The 18,343-nt window shown below is 40.6% G+C and overlaps 2 protein-coding genes across 2 annotated transcripts; both read left to right on the top strand.

The window, feature by feature from the left end:
- Positions 1 to 626: 626 nt before the first annotated feature.
- Positions 627 to 9,660, top strand: LOC135533203 (zinc finger protein 664-like). Its single transcript, XM_064960628.1, has 2 exons — positions 627 to 1,235; positions 9,022 to 9,660. Exons 1-2 carry the CDS (start codon positions 836 to 838, stop codon positions 9,651 to 9,653), a joined length of 1,032 nt encoding a protein of 343 aa, XP_064816700.1. The 5' UTR covers positions 627 to 835; the 3' UTR covers positions 9,654 to 9,660.
- A 1,818-nt stretch (positions 9,661 to 11,478) lies between these two features.
- On the top strand, positions 11,479 to 16,895 carry LOC135533202 (zinc finger protein 664-like). The gene is made up of 2 exons (XM_064960626.1): positions 11,479 to 12,103; positions 15,793 to 16,895. Exons 1-2 carry the CDS (start codon positions 11,689 to 11,691, stop codon positions 16,761 to 16,763), a joined length of 1,386 nt encoding a protein of 461 aa, XP_064816698.1. The 5' UTR covers positions 11,479 to 11,688; the 3' UTR covers positions 16,764 to 16,895.
- The last annotated feature ends 1,448 nt before the right edge of the window (positions 16,896 to 18,343 follow it).

Raw genomic sequence — 18,343 nt, 5'->3', positions numbered from 1 at the left:
TCCCACAATTAATATAGTTGGTTCATTTTGATATTTCAAACTGCTGATCGAGTCTGGATGAACAAAATTAACATTCTCGTGACAAACGCGTCAGGTTTGTCAGCATGTAAAAATGTAGCATACAAACTCGGTAGCACAGAGTATATCAATGTTACTGTTTATATATAGTAGATCAATATGACGTTGAGAAATAGTGCCTTGTAGGTAGTTTAGAAGATATCGGAAGTTAATAAATGTGTAGTGTAATGAAACAACAGGATGCAGGTCTCGAACCCTCAACCTTCTAGCCCGGGCACGCTATCGACAAACGCGGCAGAGTCGATATCCACGCTTATAAATCCAGGGTCGTTACAGTAATAACGAGAAAACATAACAGTTTGCACATATAGGTAACCAGATTGTGACTGCTTCTACGTTACTAAGTCTTTAACTGTGTTGTTACATTGGTGGGTAAAAACTCATGCTTCCTTCCGATTAACTTTTTGTCTGAATATAAACTCTACATTTTCCTATACTGCGTTACCCACTCCAGTCAGCAGATGGCGGTCTGAGACTTTAAGGTGATGCTGCTGGTGTGACGTATAATGTAGTGGACGGAACGCTTCTTTCAACATCAGCAACATGAAGTCAGACACCTCGGTAGCTTGTAGACAAAATAGACGAACGGATAAAGCTCTTTAGAGGTGTTCGTGTATATTAGACACTGTGTTTTAAACCCACTTCTGTCGTCTAGTTAGTTATCCGATTAAATTTCATATTTCCGATGTTATTGGTCAGCTCATGGCAATTTAGATTGCGGCTCATTCATTAGCATAGCTAGCTAACACCTCCGACCATGAGTTCACTGAGCTACTCTCCTGCTAAAGAAGAGGCGGTCTGCTGGACGGAGAAAGAGGGACTGTGGCTGAACGTTGTCGTGAAAGAGGAGAAAGAAGAAGAGGCTGTTACAATACAAAAACAAGTGGAGGGTGAGGCTGTTACAGTTAAAGAAGAGGAAGACGCATTCAGAGTGAAAGAGGAGGATGTTACAGTAAAAGAAGAGGAGGAAGAGAAAGAGGAGGGTGCAGTTTTTGGAGTTAAAGAGGAGGAGTGGGAGATGACTGTCACATCCAAAAAAGAAGAGGAGGAAACTGGATATCTGGGCCCGGTTTCCCAAATGCATCTTAAGGCATCCAATGGTAACGAAGAATTTAGCCATAAAATGGTTTTGGGAAACCGGGCCCTGATTAACACTGGTAAGTACTGTCTTAAAAACAGAGGCACAAACTCTGCTGTTGTTGAACTGATGTGTGGCTATAAATGAGTAAATCTACAACTGCCTCATCCATATCTGGACATTTAAATGATTCAGACCCATTGGCTTTTCCCATCGTTATGTTACAGCCTTATTTTAAAACGGTTTATATATATATTCCAATATCAATCTACACACAATGACAAAACAAAAACAGATTTTTAGACATTTTTGCAATTTTGCAAAAAACAACAACAACTGAAATCACATTTAATAAGTATTCAGACCCTTTCCTCAGTACTTTTATGGCAGCAATTACAGCCTTGAGGCTTCTTGGCTTCTTGGGTAAGATACTACAAGCTTGGCACCCTTTGGGGACTGTCTCCCATTGTTCTCTGCATAGAACAAAGTCTTGTCCCGGAGCCACTCCTGCGTTGTCTTGGCTGTGTGCTGAGAGTCGTTGTCCTGTTGGAAGGTGAACCTTCGCCCCAGTCTGAGGTTCTGAGCGCTCTGGAGAAGATATTCATCAAGGATCTCTCTCTGTACTCTGTACTTGCTCTGTTCATCTTACCCTCAATGCTGACTAGTTCCCTCAAGCCTGACTAGTCCTCCAGTCCCTGCCGCCGTAGGGATGGTGCCAGGTTTCCTCTAGACGTGATGCTTGGCATTCAGGCCAAAGAGTTTAATCAGACCAGAGAATCTTGTTTCTCTGAGAGTCAGGAAACAGGAGGCACCTAATCTCAATTTAGGGTCTAAATACTTACGTCAATAAGGTATTCATGTTTTTTATTTTAATAAATGTGCAAAAAAAAAAAAGTTTTTCATGTTATCATTAGAGTGTATTGTGTGTAGATTAATGAGGAAAACATTTAATTTAATCAATTTTAGAATAAGGCTGTAACGTAATAAATGTGGAAAAGGGGGGTCTGAATACTTTCCAAATGCACTGTATATATTTATAGAAACAATGTGAACCAACACTGTATTTGTAAATTATTTATATATAGCCATTGATTCTTCAAGAATATAACACATGCCTCATGAGCTTAGTTCAACTGTACCCCATCAGATTCCCAAATAAGCTTTTTTTACTCCAATGTTTAGAAACAATGTAAATCAACACTGTATAGCCTCAACATGGTTAAAACTATAATGTTGATATCATGGATGGTCAGTCCTTGCATCCATAGGTCTGTCTATGAATTTGAGAGTAGTTACATTTCTCGAGCCCCATCCATCATCTAATTACCAAAACAGTGGTGTAATTACAGCTTTGTTATTGGTTGAACTGCAGATTGATGGATGTGGCTTTTTTTAAAGGGATTTAAACAGCAACAAAATGTCAGCCATGAGACATGGTTTGGTAAACAGCTGAGCGGCTGGAGAAATGTACAGTGAGGAAAAAATGCATTTGATCCCCTGCTGAGTTAGTACATTTGCCCACTGACAAAGAAATGATCAGTCTATAATTTTAATGGTAATTTTATTTGAACAGTGAGAGACAGAATAACAACAGAAAAAAGCATATCAAAAATGTTATAAATTGATTTGCATTTTAACGAGGGAAATAATAATTTGACTCCCTCTCAATCAGAAAGATTTTTTGGCTCCCAGGTGTCTTTTTATACAGGTAACAAACTGAGATTAGGAACACACTCTTAAAGGGAGTTTGTTACCTGTATAAAAGACACCTGTCCACAGAAGTAATCAATCAATCAGAATCCAAACTCTCCACCATGGCCAAGACCAAAGAGCTCTCCAAGGATATCAGGGACAAGATTGTGGACCTACACAAGGCTGGAATGGGCTACAAGACCATCGCCAAGCAGCTTGGTGAGAAGGTGATAACAGTTGGTGTGATTATTTGCAAATGGAAGAAATGCAAAAGAGCTGTCAATCTCCCTCGGCATGGGGCTCCATGCAAGATCTCACCTCGTGGAGTTGCAATGATCATGAGAAAGGTGAGGAATCAGCCCAGAACTACACGGGAGGATCTTGTCAAGGCAGCTGGGACCATAGTCACCAAGAAAACAATTGGTAACACACTGAAATCCTGCAGCTCCTGCAAGGTCCCCCTGCTCAGGAAAGCACATATACATGCCCATCTGAAGTTTGCCAATGAACATCTGAATGATTCATACAACTGGGTGAAAGTGTTGTGGTCAGTTGAGACCAAAATGGAGCTCTTTGGCATCAACTCAACTCGCCGTGTTTGGAGGATGAGGAATGCTGCCTATGACCCCAAGAACACCATCCCCACCGTCAAACATGGAGGTGGAAACATTATGCTTTGTGGGTGTTTTTCTGCTAAGGGGGCAGGACATCTTCACCGCATCAAAGGGACGATGGACGGGGACCTGTACCGTAATCTTGGGTGAGAACCTCCTTCCCTCAACCAGGGCATTGAAAATGGATCTTGGATGGCTATTCCAGCATGACAATGACCCAAAACACACGGCCAAGGCAACAAAGGAGTGGCTCAAGAAGAAGCACATTAAGGTCCTGGAGTGGCCTAGCCAGTCTCTGGACCTTAATCCCATAGAAAATCTGTGGAGGGATCTGAAGGTTCGAGTTGCCAAACGTCATCCTCGAAACCTTAATGACTTGGAGAAAATCTGCAAAGAGGAGTGGGAAAAAAATCCCTCCTGAGATGTGTGCAAACCTGTTGGCCAACGACAAGAAACGTCTGACCTCTGTGATTGCCACTAAGTCATGTTTTGCTGAGGGGTCAAATACTTATTTCACTCATTAAAATGCAAATCAATTTTAAACAATTTTGACATGCGTTTTTCTGGATATTTTTGTTGTTATTCTGTTTCTCACTGTTCAAATAAACCTACCATTAAAATTATAGACTGATCATTTCTTCGTCAGTGGGAAAACGTACAAAATCAGCAGGGGATCAAATACTTTTTCCCTCACTGTAACCACTCAAATTCATAGAGAAAGCTACTGTAGCAACCTTAACCCAAACCTAGCGACCTCGTTAAGAAGTTCAGTCCTCTTGCGTAACGGTTTTAAGGTGTTGGCATGACAACAATACTACTACAGTAGGAGAGATGACTACTAGTATGAGTTTGTAGTTGCCTTTAACCAAAGCCAGTGTGAAATAGTTACACCTTTAAAGTTCACATGTAATGTTATATATATATACAGTGCCTTGCGAAAGTATTCGGCCCCCTTGAACTTTGCGACCTTTTGCCACATTTCAGGCTTCAAACATAAAGATATAAAACTGTATTTTTTTGTGAAGAATCAACAACAAGTGGGACACAATCATGAAGTGGAACGACATTTATTGGATATTTCAAACTTTTTTAACAAATCAAAAACTGAAAAATTGGGCGTGCAAAATTATTCAGCCCCTTTACTTTCAGTGCAGCAAACTCTCTCCAGAAGTTCAGTGAGGATCTCTGAATGATCCAATGTTGACCTAAATGACTAATGATGATAAATACAATCCACCTGTGTGTAATCAAGTCTCCGTATAAATGCACCTGCACTGTGATAGTCTCAGAGGTCCGTTAAAAGCGCAGAGAGCATCATGAAGAACAAGGAACACACCAGGCAGGTCCGAGATAATGTTGTGAAGAAGTTTAAAGCCGGATTTGGATACAAAAAGATTTCCCAAGCTTTAAACATCCCAAGGAGCACTGTGCAAGTGATAATTTTAACATTTTAATGAATCATCTGATCCAATGGAAACGTCATAAAATATCCCTACCTGATTACTAATTATCCCTTGGCCTTCAGCTGTGTCTGTCTGTCCAGGGCTCACTGGGGCAGGAAACTCTGACGGCCCAGAATATTTAATACAATGTTGTGAGTTCACTAGCACCATCTTCTGGGCCAGACCAAGTTAATCCAATGTTTCCAGTTCCTAGCAGACAGGCCATGTGTAGCCAATGTTTCCAGTTCCTAGCAGACAGGTCATGTGTAGCCAATGTTTCCAGTTCCTAGCAGACAGGCCATGTGTAGCCAATGTTTCCAGTTCCTAGCAGACAGGCCATGTGTAGCCAATGTTTCCAGTTCCTAGCAGACAGGCCATGTGTAGCCAATGTTTCCAGTTCCTAGCAGACAGGCCATGTGTAGCCAATGTTTCCAGTTCCTAGCAGACAGGCCATTTGTAGCCAATGTTTCCAGTTCCTAGCAGACAGGCCATGTGTAGCCAATGTTTCCAGTTCCTAGCAGACAGGCCATGTGTAGCCAATGTTTCCAGTTCCTAGCAGACAGGCCATGTGTAGCCAATGTTTCCAGTTCCTAGCAGACAGGCCATGTGTAGCCAATGTTTCCAGTTCCTAGCAGACAGGCCATTTGTAGCCAATGTTTCCAGTTCCTAGCAGACAGGCCATGTGTAGCCAATGTTTCCAGTTCCTAGCAGACAGGCCATGTGTAGCCAATGTTTCCAGTTCCTAGCAGACAGGCCATGTGTAGCCAATGTTTCCAGTTCCTAGCAGACAGGCCATGTGTAGCCAATGTTTCCAGTTCCTAGCAGACAGGCCATGTGTAGCCAATGTTTCCAGTTCCTAGCAGACAGGCCATGTGTAGCCAATGTTTCCAGTTCCTAGCAGACAGGCCATGTGTAGCCAATGTTTCCAGTTCCTAGCAGACAGGCCATGTGTAGCCAATGTTTCCAGTTCCTAGCAGACAGGCCATGTGTAGCCAATGTTTCCAGTTCCTAGCAGACAGGCCATGTGTAGCCAATGTTTCCAGTTCCTAGCAGACAGGCCATGTGTAGCCAATGTTTCCAGTTCATAGCAGACAGGCCATGTGTAGCCAATGTTTCCAGTTCATAGCAGACAGGCCATGTGAAGCCAATGTTTCCAGTTCATAGCAGACAGGCCATGTGTAGCCAATGTTTCCAGTTCCTAGCAGACAGGCCATGTGTAGCCAATGTTTCCAGTTCCTAGCAGACAGGCCATTTGTAGCCAATGTTTCCAGTTCCTAGCAGACAGGCCATGTGTAGCCAATGTTTCCAGTTCCTAGCAGACAGGCCATGTGTAGCCAATGTTTCCAGTTCCTAGCAGACAGGCCATGTGTAGCCAATGTTTCCAGTTCCTAGCAGACAGGCCATGTGTAGCCAATGTTTCCAGTTCCTAGCAGACAGGCCATGTGTAGCCAATGTTTCCAGTTCCTAGCAGACAGGCCATGTGTAGCCAATGTTTCCAGTTCCTAGCAGACAGGCCATGTGTAGCCAATGTTTCCAGTTCCTAGCAGACAGGCCATGTGTAGCCAATGTTTCCAGTTCCTAGCAGACAGGCCATGTGTAGCCAATGTTTCCAGTTCCTAGCAGACAGGCCATGTGTAGCCAATGTTTCCAGTTCCTAGCAGACAGGCCAGGTGTAGCCAATGTTTCCAGTTCATAGCAGACAGGCCATGTGTAGCCAATGTTTCCAGTTCATAGCAGACAGGCCATGTGAAGCCAATGTTTCCAGTTCATAGCAGACAGGCCATGTGTAGCCAATGTTTCCAGTTCATAGCAGACAGGCCATGTGAAGCCAATGTTTCCAGTTCATAGCAGACAGGCCATGTGTAGCCAATGTTTCCAGTTCATAGCAGACAGGCCATGTGAAGCCAATGTGATTTATAAGAGATTTATTTTTATCAGGATATTTTCTAACTGCAGGCTGCAATGTTTTTATTTGTTGGCTTTATGTAGGTTATTTTTACACAGTTGGCAATGGCAATAAAAGTTACTTTAAAATTGGTAGAATTTTCATTTAGATAGAAAATAGATTAACCACAAACAATGATGTTAAGATACAAGGATCCTGTGTGGCTCAGTCGGTAGAGCATGGCGCTTGCAACGCCAAGCGTCGTGGGTTCGCTTCCCACTGGGGCCACCCATATGCAAAAAGTAGTGGCCCCAGCCGACTTGTAAGTCGCTTTGGACAAAAGCGTCTGCTAAATGGGATATATTATTATTATATATTAAGGACTAAACTCAGCAAAAAAAGAAATGTCCTCTCACTGTCAACTGTGTTTATTTTCAGCAAACTTAACATGTGTAAATATTTGTATGAACATAACAAGATTCAACAACTGAGAGATAAACTAAACAAGTTCCACAGACATGTGACTAACAGAAATGCAATAATGTGTCCCTGAACAAAGGGGGGGGGGGGGTCAAAATCAAAAGTAACAGTCAGTATCTGGTGTGTCCACCAGCTGCATTAAGTACTGCAGTGCATCTCCTCCTCATGGACTGCACCAGATCTGCCAGTTCTTGCTGTGAGATGTTACCGCACTCTTCCACCAAGTCACCTGCAAGTTTCCAGACATTTCTGTGGGGAATGGCCCAAGCCCTCACCCTCCGATCCAACAGGTCCCAGACATGCTCAATGGGATTGTGAACTGGCCTCTTCGCTGGCCATGGCAGAACACTGACATTCCTGTCTTGCAGGAAATCACACACAGAATGAGCAGTATGGCTGGTGGCATTGTCATGCTGGAGGGTCATGTCAGGATGAGCCTGCAGGAAGGGTACCACATGAGGGAGGAGAATGTCTTCTCTGTAATGCACAGCGTTGATATTGTCTGCAATGACAACAAGCTCAGTCCAATGATGCTGTGACACACCGCCCCAGACCATGACGGACCCTCCACCTCCAAATCGATCCTGCTCCAGAATACAGGCCTCGGTGTAACGCCCATTCCTTCGATGATAAACGCAAATCCGACCATCGCCCCTGGTGAGACAAAACCGCGACTCATCAGCGAAGAGCACTGTTTGCCAGTCGTGCCTGGTCCAGCGACGGTGGGTTTCTTCCCATAGGCAACGTTGTTGCCAGTGATGTCTTGTGAGGACCTGCCTTACAACATGCATACAAGCCCTCAGTCCAGCCTCTCTCAGCCTCTCTGTCTATTGCGGACAGTCTGAGCATGGAGGGATTGTGCTCCGGTGAGTTCTACGGTTGTTTGATTATAGCTCCGGTGAGTTCTACGGTTGTTTGATTATAGCTCCGGTGAGTTCTACGGTTGTTTGATTATAGCTCCGGTGAGTTCTACGGTTGTTTGATTATAGCTCCGGTGAGTTCTACGGTTGTTTGATTATAGCTCCGGTGAGTTCTACGGTTGTTTGATTATAGCTCCGGTGAGTTCTACGGTTGTTTGATTATAGCTCTGTGAGTTCTACGGTTGTTTGATTATAGCTCCGGTGAGTTCTACGGTTGTTTGATTATAGCTCCGGTGAGTTCTACGGTTGTATGATTTTTTTCCTCATTACCAGATATACTACATCCATAACTAGTGGTTTCCTCATTAGCAGATATGCTACATCCATAACTAGTGGTTTCCTCATTAGCAGATATACTACATCCATAGCTAGTGGTTTCCTCATTACCAGATATACTACATCCATAACTATCGGTTACCTCATTACTAGATATACTACATCCATAGCTAGTGGTTTCCTCATTACCAGATTTGCTACATCCATAACTAGTGGTTTCCTCATTAGCAGATATACTACATTCATAGCTAGTGGTTTCCTCATTACCAGATATACTACATCCATAGCTAGTGGTTTCCTCATTACCAGATATACTACATCCATAACTAGCGGTTTCCTCATAACCAGATATACTACATCCATAACCAAATTGTGTGTGCATCGGCCCTCGTGGCAAAATTTTAGCAAACACAGAATGGGGTCTATATTGGTGATCAAAGTTCTCTGGCACACTGCTTAGGATTTTTAAAAACGTATTTCTAGCCTACAATCATCCACTTTACTACTAAGGTGAAAAAAAATATTCTGTCTGGCTTTGTTTTTGTTGTTCACACAGGAGAGAGACATGACGATTGTGGATCCTCTGGGGAGCCTCAACAACATCATGAAGCTGAAGAGGAGAGTTTTTCCGCATCAGAACATCTCAAGAAACAGAAGCGGAAACGCACAGGGAAGAAACCTCAACGCTGCTCTGACTGTGGGAAGAGATTCACCTCTTCAGCAGACCTCAAAAGACATCAGAGAATCCATACAGGAGAGAAACCTTATAGCTGTGATCAATGTGGGAAGAGATTTACTGATCTTAGCAGCCTGAAAAGACACCAGAGAATTCACACTGGAGAGAAACCGTATAGCTGCACTGACTGTGGGAAGAGTTTTAATGTTCCAAGCAGCCTGAAAACGCACCAAAGAATTCACACGGGAGAGAAACCTTATAGCTGTGATCAATGTGGGAAGAGTTTTGTTTCATCTAGCCAGCTGACTGTACACCAGAGAACACACACAGGAGAGAAATGTTATAGCTGTGATCAATGTGGGAAGAGTTTTGTTTCATCTAGCCAGCTGACTGCACACCAGAAAACACACACAGGAGAGAAATTGTATAGCTGTGATCAATGTGGGAAGAGATACTCTGGTAAAAGATCTCTGATTAGACATCAGAAAATCCATGAAGGAGTTGTTCCATGATAACAATAAAATGTCACAATGTAGAACCATAAATGTTTGTCCCCTGTTCTATTGATTTCATCATGACATGGATATTAGCCTCATCAGGGGAAAAATCCAGATCCTGAAATGAAAGAGTACTATTTATGTGATGAACAAAAAGTGTTGCGTTACACTTATCTCGTCGGTGATCCACTTGAATCAAAATGCAACACTTCAAAATGTAGCGAGCTGTTTACCACAGGTTGTCCTCTAACCAGTGATGTACACATTAAACCCAGATTCCATGTGGTTTTAGAGCTGTTCGTTTAATCAGGATGTGCAACCTCATCTCCCCCCTCTCGCGCAATTGATTTCAACGTGATTTCGATATGAGTGATGACAAATAAGTGTTGCATTTCTCTTCGTTCTGGGGACCTCTACATTTAAATGCATCACTCTGAAATGTAGCGGACTGTCTTCTGCAGATTATCTAACCAGTGAGATAAAAGATTTTAAAATTCCAAAAGATATCTCCCATTTCCATGTGGTATTTTAGTTGTTAGTTTCAACAGCAGTTTCAACCTGATTTCCCCCCACTATATTTATTGCCAGTTGTCAAAACAGCGTTTTTGGTGCTGGTAAAAAAAAAAAGATTTGTTTCACACTTTGTTGGTTACTACTTTTCTGGGTTACTACATTCCATATGCGTTATTTCACAGTTGTGATGTCTTAATTATTATTCTACAATGTAGAAAATAGTTAAAATTAAGAAAACCCTTGAATGAGTAGTGAGTGTGTCCAACTTTTGACTGGTACTGTATGTCTGAAAGATATCAAATCTAATTGTATTATGTTTATTTGTCACATGCGCCGAATACAACAGTGAAATGCTTATATTTCGATGCACTCACAACATTCAGACATTTGTGTTACTGTCGTCAATAAAAAGTCCTCACAAACAGGCGTCTTCTCCCTTCGGACAACGACAACACTTTGACCTGAGTGGGCGGGTGTAGTGTCCGGATGCGCATTTCGAAGCGCTCTGATTGGTTGGGAATTGCAGGGCTATGATGGGTGAGGGAAAATTTAGGTAGGCTGAGCAGCCAATCTAACGGGATATGAGGCGACGTTAGGGGAAACTGAAGGGACTGTGAGGGGACATTGGGGGAAACTGAAGGGACTGTGAGGGGACGTGGGGTAGAGAGGAGAGGAGCAGGATGTACTTTTTACTCACTACCAAATATGGCGATGAGAGGAAGCCCAGTGAAAGATGAGTGGGAGATGATAGAGTGAAATGGATTTTGTCCAACATTCTGCACATTTTCTCATCGATGAAACGTTTGATCTCAATACAGTTTTCTGTTTCCATAACTAGAATCTGCAACAAACAGAGTGGACTACGTTTTGCGTTAAAATGGCGCTACAAGGAGAGCAAGAGCGAATTGAGTTATTGCACGACCACACTTTACGCAGTGGGAGAAGATATGAGATGGATTCTGGCCATATGAACTCGGTAGCACAGAGTATATCAATTTGACATTGCAAAATTGTGCATTGTGGGTAGACATAAATTAATAAATATGTAATAACGCAAAAACATAACTGTTTGTACTTAATAGATAACCAGATCGTGATTACAACTAAGTTACTAACTCTTTAACCACACTGTGTTGTTTCATTTGTGTGTAAAAAAAAAATCATGCTTCCTACCCTTCAACTTGTCTGAAAATAAAATAGATACATTTTACTCAACTGCGTTTCCCACTCCAGTCAGCAGATGGCGGTCTGAAACTAAGGCGATGCTGCTGGTGTGACGTATAATCTAGTGGACGGAACGCTTCTTTCAACCCCGACTCATCAGCGGCAACAGTTAGTCAGGCAACTCCGTAGCTTGCTAGACAAAATAGACGAACCAATAAAGCTCTTTCGACGGGTTCGCGTAGCCACTGTATTTTAAACCCACTTCTGTCGTCTGGTTAGTTATCCGATTTAATTTCATATTTACGGTGTTGTTATTAGTCAGCTAGCGGGCTGGTTAAGTTAGCATTAGCCTAGCTAGCTAACATCTCTGACCATGAGTTCACTAAGCTACTCTCCTCCTGTTAAAGAAGAGGTCTGCTGGACGGAGAAAGAGGATCTTGTGAAAGAGGAAGAGGAAGAGGAGGATGTTACAATACAAAAACAAGTAGAGGGTGAGACTGTTACCGTGAAAGAAGAAGAGAAAGACGTTTCCGTTAAAGAAGAGGAAGACGCGTTCAGAGTGAAAGAGGAAGTTGCAGTAAAAGAAGAGGAGGAAGAGAAAGAGGAGGATGCCGTGTTTGGAGTGAAGGAAGGAGAGATGACTGTCACACAGAAAAAGGAGGAAGAAGAGGAGGAAACTGCATATCTGGGCCCGGTTTCCCTAACGCATCTTATTAAGGTGTCCGATGGTTGTAATGATGAACTTAGCTGTAAAATGGTTTTGAGAAACCGTTCCTCGATTTACACTAGTAAGTACTGTCTTAAAAACAGAGGCACAAACTTTGCAGTTGTTGAACTGATGAGGGGTGTTAAAGGGGAAATATGCAATTGCTACATCCATATTTTCACTTTTAAATTATTGATGTATAGCCAGTGGTCAGTCCTTGTATCCATAGGTTTAAACATCTTGGAATAACAGTTATAAGGCGTTGGCTTGACAGTCGCTGGACCCAGGTTTGAGTTCAGCTCAGGGCCTCCCCCTGAATTCACTACACTATGAATACAAGGACTGGCCATCCATGATGTCATAATGATAGTTTAACCAGGTTTTTAGGCTATATAGTATATTCTAGAATTCATCCATGATGTCATAAGGATAGTTTAACCAGGTTTCTAGGCTATATAGTATATTCTAGAATTAATCCATGATGTCATAATGAGGCTATACAGTGTTGGTTTACAAACAATGGAGTTATACGAGCTTAGTTGCACAGGTAGAAATAACATCAGTTGCACAAGTAGAAATAACATCAAATAGATTTCTGTTTTCTTGCATTAAAATCACCGGAGTGGCCCCTGGATGAGTGTTTTCTTGTTTGCTTATGGCCCTATACAACGCGTTGAGTGTGGTGTTAGTGCCAGCATTAGTTTGTGGTGGTAAATAGACAGCTAAGAAAAATACAGATGTAAACTCACTTGGTAAATAGTCTGGTCTACACATACAATGAGGTATTCAACTCAGGTGAGCAGAACCTCAAGAGGTTATAATTTAGTGGAGATGGTACACCATACAAATACACAACACTTAAAAAAAACTTTATTTAACTAGGCAAGATGTTTATCTTGACAGCTCAGGGATTGGATCTAGCAACCTTTCGGTTACTGGCCCAACGCTCTAACCACTAGGATACCTTCCGCCCCATCAGATCCTTTGAGTAACTTTGGTTATGATATGAACAAATTCATCTAACCTGAAAGCATATTTTTTTTAATGTAATGTCCATGGTCTTTTAATGTAATGTCCATGGTCTTTTAATTTAATGTCCATGGTCTTTTAATTTAATGTCCATGGTCTTTTAATGTAATGTCCATGGTCTTTTAATGTAATGTCCATGGTCTTTTAATGTAATGTCCATGGTCTTTTAATTTAATGTCCATGGTCTTTTAATTTAATGTCCATGGTCTTTTAATGTAATGTCCATGGTCTTTTAATGTAATGTCCATGGTCTTTTAATGTAATGTCCATGGTCTTTTAATGTAATGTCCATGGTCTTTTAATGTAATGTCCATGGTCTTTTAATGTAATGTCCATGGTCTTTTAATGTAATGTCCATGGTCTTTTAATGTAATGTCCATGGTCTTTTAATGTAATGTCCATGGTCTTTTAATGTAATGTCCATGGTCTTTTAATGTAATGTCCATGGTCTTTTAATGTAATGTCCATGGTCTTTTAATGTAATGTCCATGGTCTTTTAATGTAATGTCCATGGTCTTTTAATGTAATGTCCATGGTCTTTTAATGTAATGTCCATGGTCTTTTAATGTAATGTCCATGGTCTTTTAATGTAATGTCCATGGTCTTTTAATGTAATGTCCATGGTCTTTTAATGTAATGTCCATGGTCTTTTAATGTAATGTCCATGGTCTTTTAATGTAATGTCCATGGTCTTTTAATTTAATGTCCATGGTCTTTTAATTTAATGTCCATGGTCTTTTAATGTAATGTCCATGGTCTTTTAATGTAATGTCCATGGTCTTTTAATGTAATGTCCATGGTCTTTTAATGTAATGTCCATGGTCTTTTAATGTAATGTCCATGGTCTTTTAATGTAATGTCCATGGTCTTTTAATGTAATGTCCATGGTCTTTTAATGTAATGTCCATGGTCTTTTAATGTAATGTCCATGGTCTTTTAATGTAATGTCCATGGTCTTTTAATGTAATGTCCATGGTCTTTTAATGTAATGTCCATGGTCTTTTAATGTAATGTCCATGGTCTTTTAATGTAATGTCCATGGTCTTTTAATGTAATGTCCATGGTCTTTTAATGTAATGTCCATGGTCTTTTAATGTAATGTCCATGGTCTTTTAATGTAATGTCCATGGTCTTTTAATGTAATGTCCATGGTCTTTTAATTTAATGTCCATGGTCTTTTAATTTAATGTCCATGGTCTCTTCATTACAAAAGTCCTAATCTTAAAAACTGGGGTGGCAGGGTAGGCTAGTGGTTAGAGCGTTGGACTAGTAACCAGAAGGTTGCAAATTCAAATCACCCATCCTGACAAGGTTCAAATCAGTGGTTCTGCCGCTGAACAGGCAGTTAACCCACTGTTCCCCTGTTCCTAGGCCAGTTAACCCACTGTTCCTAGGCCAGTTAACCCACTGTTCCTAGGCCAGTTAACCCACTGTTCCTAGGCCAGTTAACCCACTGTTTATAGGCCAGTTAACCCACTGTTCCTAGGCCAGTTAACCCACTGTTCCTAGGCCGTCATTGAAAATAAGAATTTGTAACTGACTTGCCTAGTTAAATAAAGGTGAAATAAAGAATATATACGCTTAGGTCTAGATATTGTTTTGACCTTCTTGTGTTTTAGGTTTTTCCTAATTGTAATCTACTTGAAGTTAATAAAGTATTTTATTGTTGACATCTTTGTTTTTTTAGGCCTCACTGCTTTATCACATGGCCACATTCTCATGTTCCAATGTGAATTCTTTAAGAGATGGGCGGGTCTAAGGCTCGAGAGGGTGTGAAAGATGATAAATGGGCGTGAACAAAGAGCAGCACTGAAGATATACAACAATAGACAATGTAGTAATGATAATGGTTTGCCTCATGGGGGAACCTGGTGAGATAAATACTGTTCATGGTTTGGGGGAACCTGGTGAGATAAATACTGTTTATGGTTTGCCTAATGGGGGAACCTGGTGATATAATGTTCAGAGAATCCGTTTAGGCAATTTGGTGAAAGTATTCCTTTTCTAAATATATGTTTCCCAATGATTAATGTAGAGCAAGTGTGAAAACCACAGAAACCTTTGGAATGCCCTTTTGTCCTGAATGGGATTCTAAGGGTAATTTAAAATCTACATTACTTCCTCATGTTTCTTCCAACTACAGTTTATGATACGCCATGTAGAAGCTCTCAGTCATTACTTCCTCATGTTTCCTCCAACTACAGTTTATGATACCATTTAGAAGCTCTGAGTCATTACTTCCTCATGTTTCCTCCAACTACAGTTTATGATACCATTTAGAAGCTCTGAGTCATTACTTTCTCATGTCTCCTCCAACTACAGTTTATGATACGCCATTTAGAAGCTCAGTCTGTACTTTTATCCAATGTAAACAATAAAAAAAACACAATTTAAAAGGTTGCTACATAAGACTGAATAGAGACGGCGGGTCACATATTTGGTTGTGAAAGTTGCAAAATACCTATTTTGGATGCAGAAGTTGTTAGCTTGAATGCTAAACGCTCATTGACAGGCTGGTAGGAAAGCTAGCCAAAGAGCATTTTACTGGTTGAATTTGGTGTTTTTTTTTAAGTATAAAGCAGTTGATTTGCAGCAATGACACAAACATTATATATATATATATATATATATATATATATATATATATATATATATATCTTAACATTACCTTAGCTCAAATAAACAATGGATTTCTGCTGTTGTGGGCCTTTAACCACCTGCCTGACTTTGTCGTTCACACAGAAGAGAGACAAGACTACCGTGGGTCCTCTGGGGAGCCCCAATTACATCATGAAGCTGACGAGGCAGAGACGAGTCTCTCCACTTCAGAACATCTCAAATTCCAGCAGAGACCCACAGGAATGAAACCTCACCACTGCTCTGTCTGCGGGAATAGTTACGCAAGATCAGATTCACTAAAAGCACACCAGAGAATTCACACTGGAGAGAAACCTTACAGCTGTTCTCAATGTGGGAAGAGTTTTACTACATCTAGCCGCCTGACTATACACCAGAGAACACACACAGGAGAGAAACCTTTCCACTGCTCTGACTGTGGGAAGAGTTACTCAAGATCAGAGTCACTAAAAGCACACCAGAGAATTCACACTGGAGAGAAACCTTATAGCTGTTATCAATGTGGGAAGGGTTTTACTACATTGTGCAAGCTGACTATACACCAGAGAACACACATGGGAGAGAAATCTTTCCACTGCACAGACTGTGGGAAGCGTTTTCTGATATCAGGACATTTAAAATCACACCAGAGAATACACACAGGAGAGAAGCCTTATAGCTGTGATCAATGTGGGAAGAATTTTAGTCACTTAAGCAGCCTGATAGTTCACCAGAGAACACACACAGGAGAGAAACCTTATAGCTGTGATCAATGTGGGAAGAGTTTTACTCAGTCTAGTCAGCTGACTAGGCACCAGAGAACACACACAGGAGAGAAATATTTTAGCTGTGATCAATGTGGGAAGACTTTTACTGAGCCTGGTAACTTGACTAAGCATCAGAGAACACACACAGGAGATAAACCATATAGCTGTGATCAATGTGGGAAGAGATTTACTGAGTCTGGTAACTTGACTAAGCACCAGAGAAGACACACAGGAGAGAAGTCACATAGTTGTGATCAATGTGACAAGAGATACTCTGATAATCGATCTCTTATTAAACATCAGAAAATACATGAAGGAGTTGTTTCATGATATCAATGAAATAATGTTACAATGTAGAATGTTTTAACATTGTAGTAGGAGTATTTTAATGATGTCACAATGTAGAATGTTTTAACATTGTAGTAGGAGTATCTTAATGATGTCACAGTGTAGAACCCTAAATGTTTGTCCCCTGTTCTATTGATGTCAGCATGATATGGATATTAGCCTCATCAGGGGAAAAATCCAGGTTCTGAATTGAAAGAGTACTATTTATTTGATTAACAAAAAAAGGAGTTGTTACCACATTGGCATTGCACTATTTTTGCTTTATTAATCCTCTTATGTTTTGTTGTGTAGTAAATATTTCCGTTTTTATTTCCATTGTTTTTATTTGTCCATGTCTGAAATGTGCTATATATCTAACTCTTGATATATATTTTCAAATTGCAAAACAGATTAACCGACTTCAATGAATCCAGTGCATTTTTGTTGAAAAGGAAAAATGTTGAAATCAACAATATGTCAAAGGATTCAATTCCTGAAAACTGAAACAAATATATCAATCCCACTTTTCCAGCCTGCTGAAGGCGTGGTGGAGTGGTAAACACCACCCCCGGCTCTACCAGGGGCTTGAGGTGGTCTCCCACAGCTCTGCTTATGTCATGTTCTGTGGCCTTGCCGTTCCATTTCTTGACTGCCCCTGCAACACAGAAAGAAACACATTTAATAATATTATATAAGACACTCAAAGTAATGGATATTACACCTGGCACCTAAAAGTCACTTCAAGCTGCATTAGGTTTAGATCTACCAGGATGGGCGTTCTGTTCGGAATTTGAGTCTTGAATTTGAGTCAACCCCTTTAAAAAGTGCTTTCTGGACCATTTTTCGAAATTCTTTCAATTTTTTTTTGTCAATTAAACATGTGTAAGAACTGTATGAATATACTTTTGTCCAATTTTATTATCATTATTTTTTTATTTTTTTAACTTGTGCATAAGGCATATGTTTTGTCCATTTGCAATATGATTTCATAGGAAGTCAAAAGTCAAAAATAGCAGAAATTCTGAAAAAACTTCACACACCCTTAAAAAAGTGCTTTCTGGACCGTTTTTCAAAATTCTTTCGATTTTTGTGTCAATTACACATGTATAAGAACTGTATCAACATACTTTAGTCATATTTTATCATCATCATTTTTAAAAAACTTGTGCATAAGGCATATGGTTTCTCCATTTGCAATATGATTTCATAGGAAGTCAAAAGTCACTCTTTTTGGGGCCAAATGCCATAAGAAATTTGACATGATCAAAAATACTGCAGAAATGCAAAATTGACTGGCCTGATGAACACAGGATGGCCGGGCAGTGATAGTTGTTCCTTTCCATCACTCGTTGTGTTGATTTCATCATGTCCATTTGGTGATGTTTTTTTCACTATAGAATCATATTGCAAATGCACATGCATTTACAATATGTTTCAATGGGCATTTACCATCATGAATTTGGCATGCTCAAAAATCCTGCAGGAATGCAAAATTGACTGGCCCGATGTTCTCGGGATGGCCGGGCAGTGATAGTTGTTCCTTTCCATCACTCGTTGTGTTGATTTCATCATGACCCATTTGG

This window comes from Oncorhynchus masou, unplaced genomic scaffold (genome assembly GCF_036934945.1).
Source record: "Oncorhynchus masou masou isolate Uvic2021 unplaced genomic scaffold, UVic_Omas_1.1 unplaced_scaffold_2283, whole genome shotgun sequence".
Lineage (NCBI taxonomy): Eukaryota > Metazoa > Chordata > Actinopteri > Salmoniformes > Salmonidae > Oncorhynchus > Oncorhynchus masou.
This window is presented reverse-complemented; position numbering and strand designations above follow the sequence as displayed.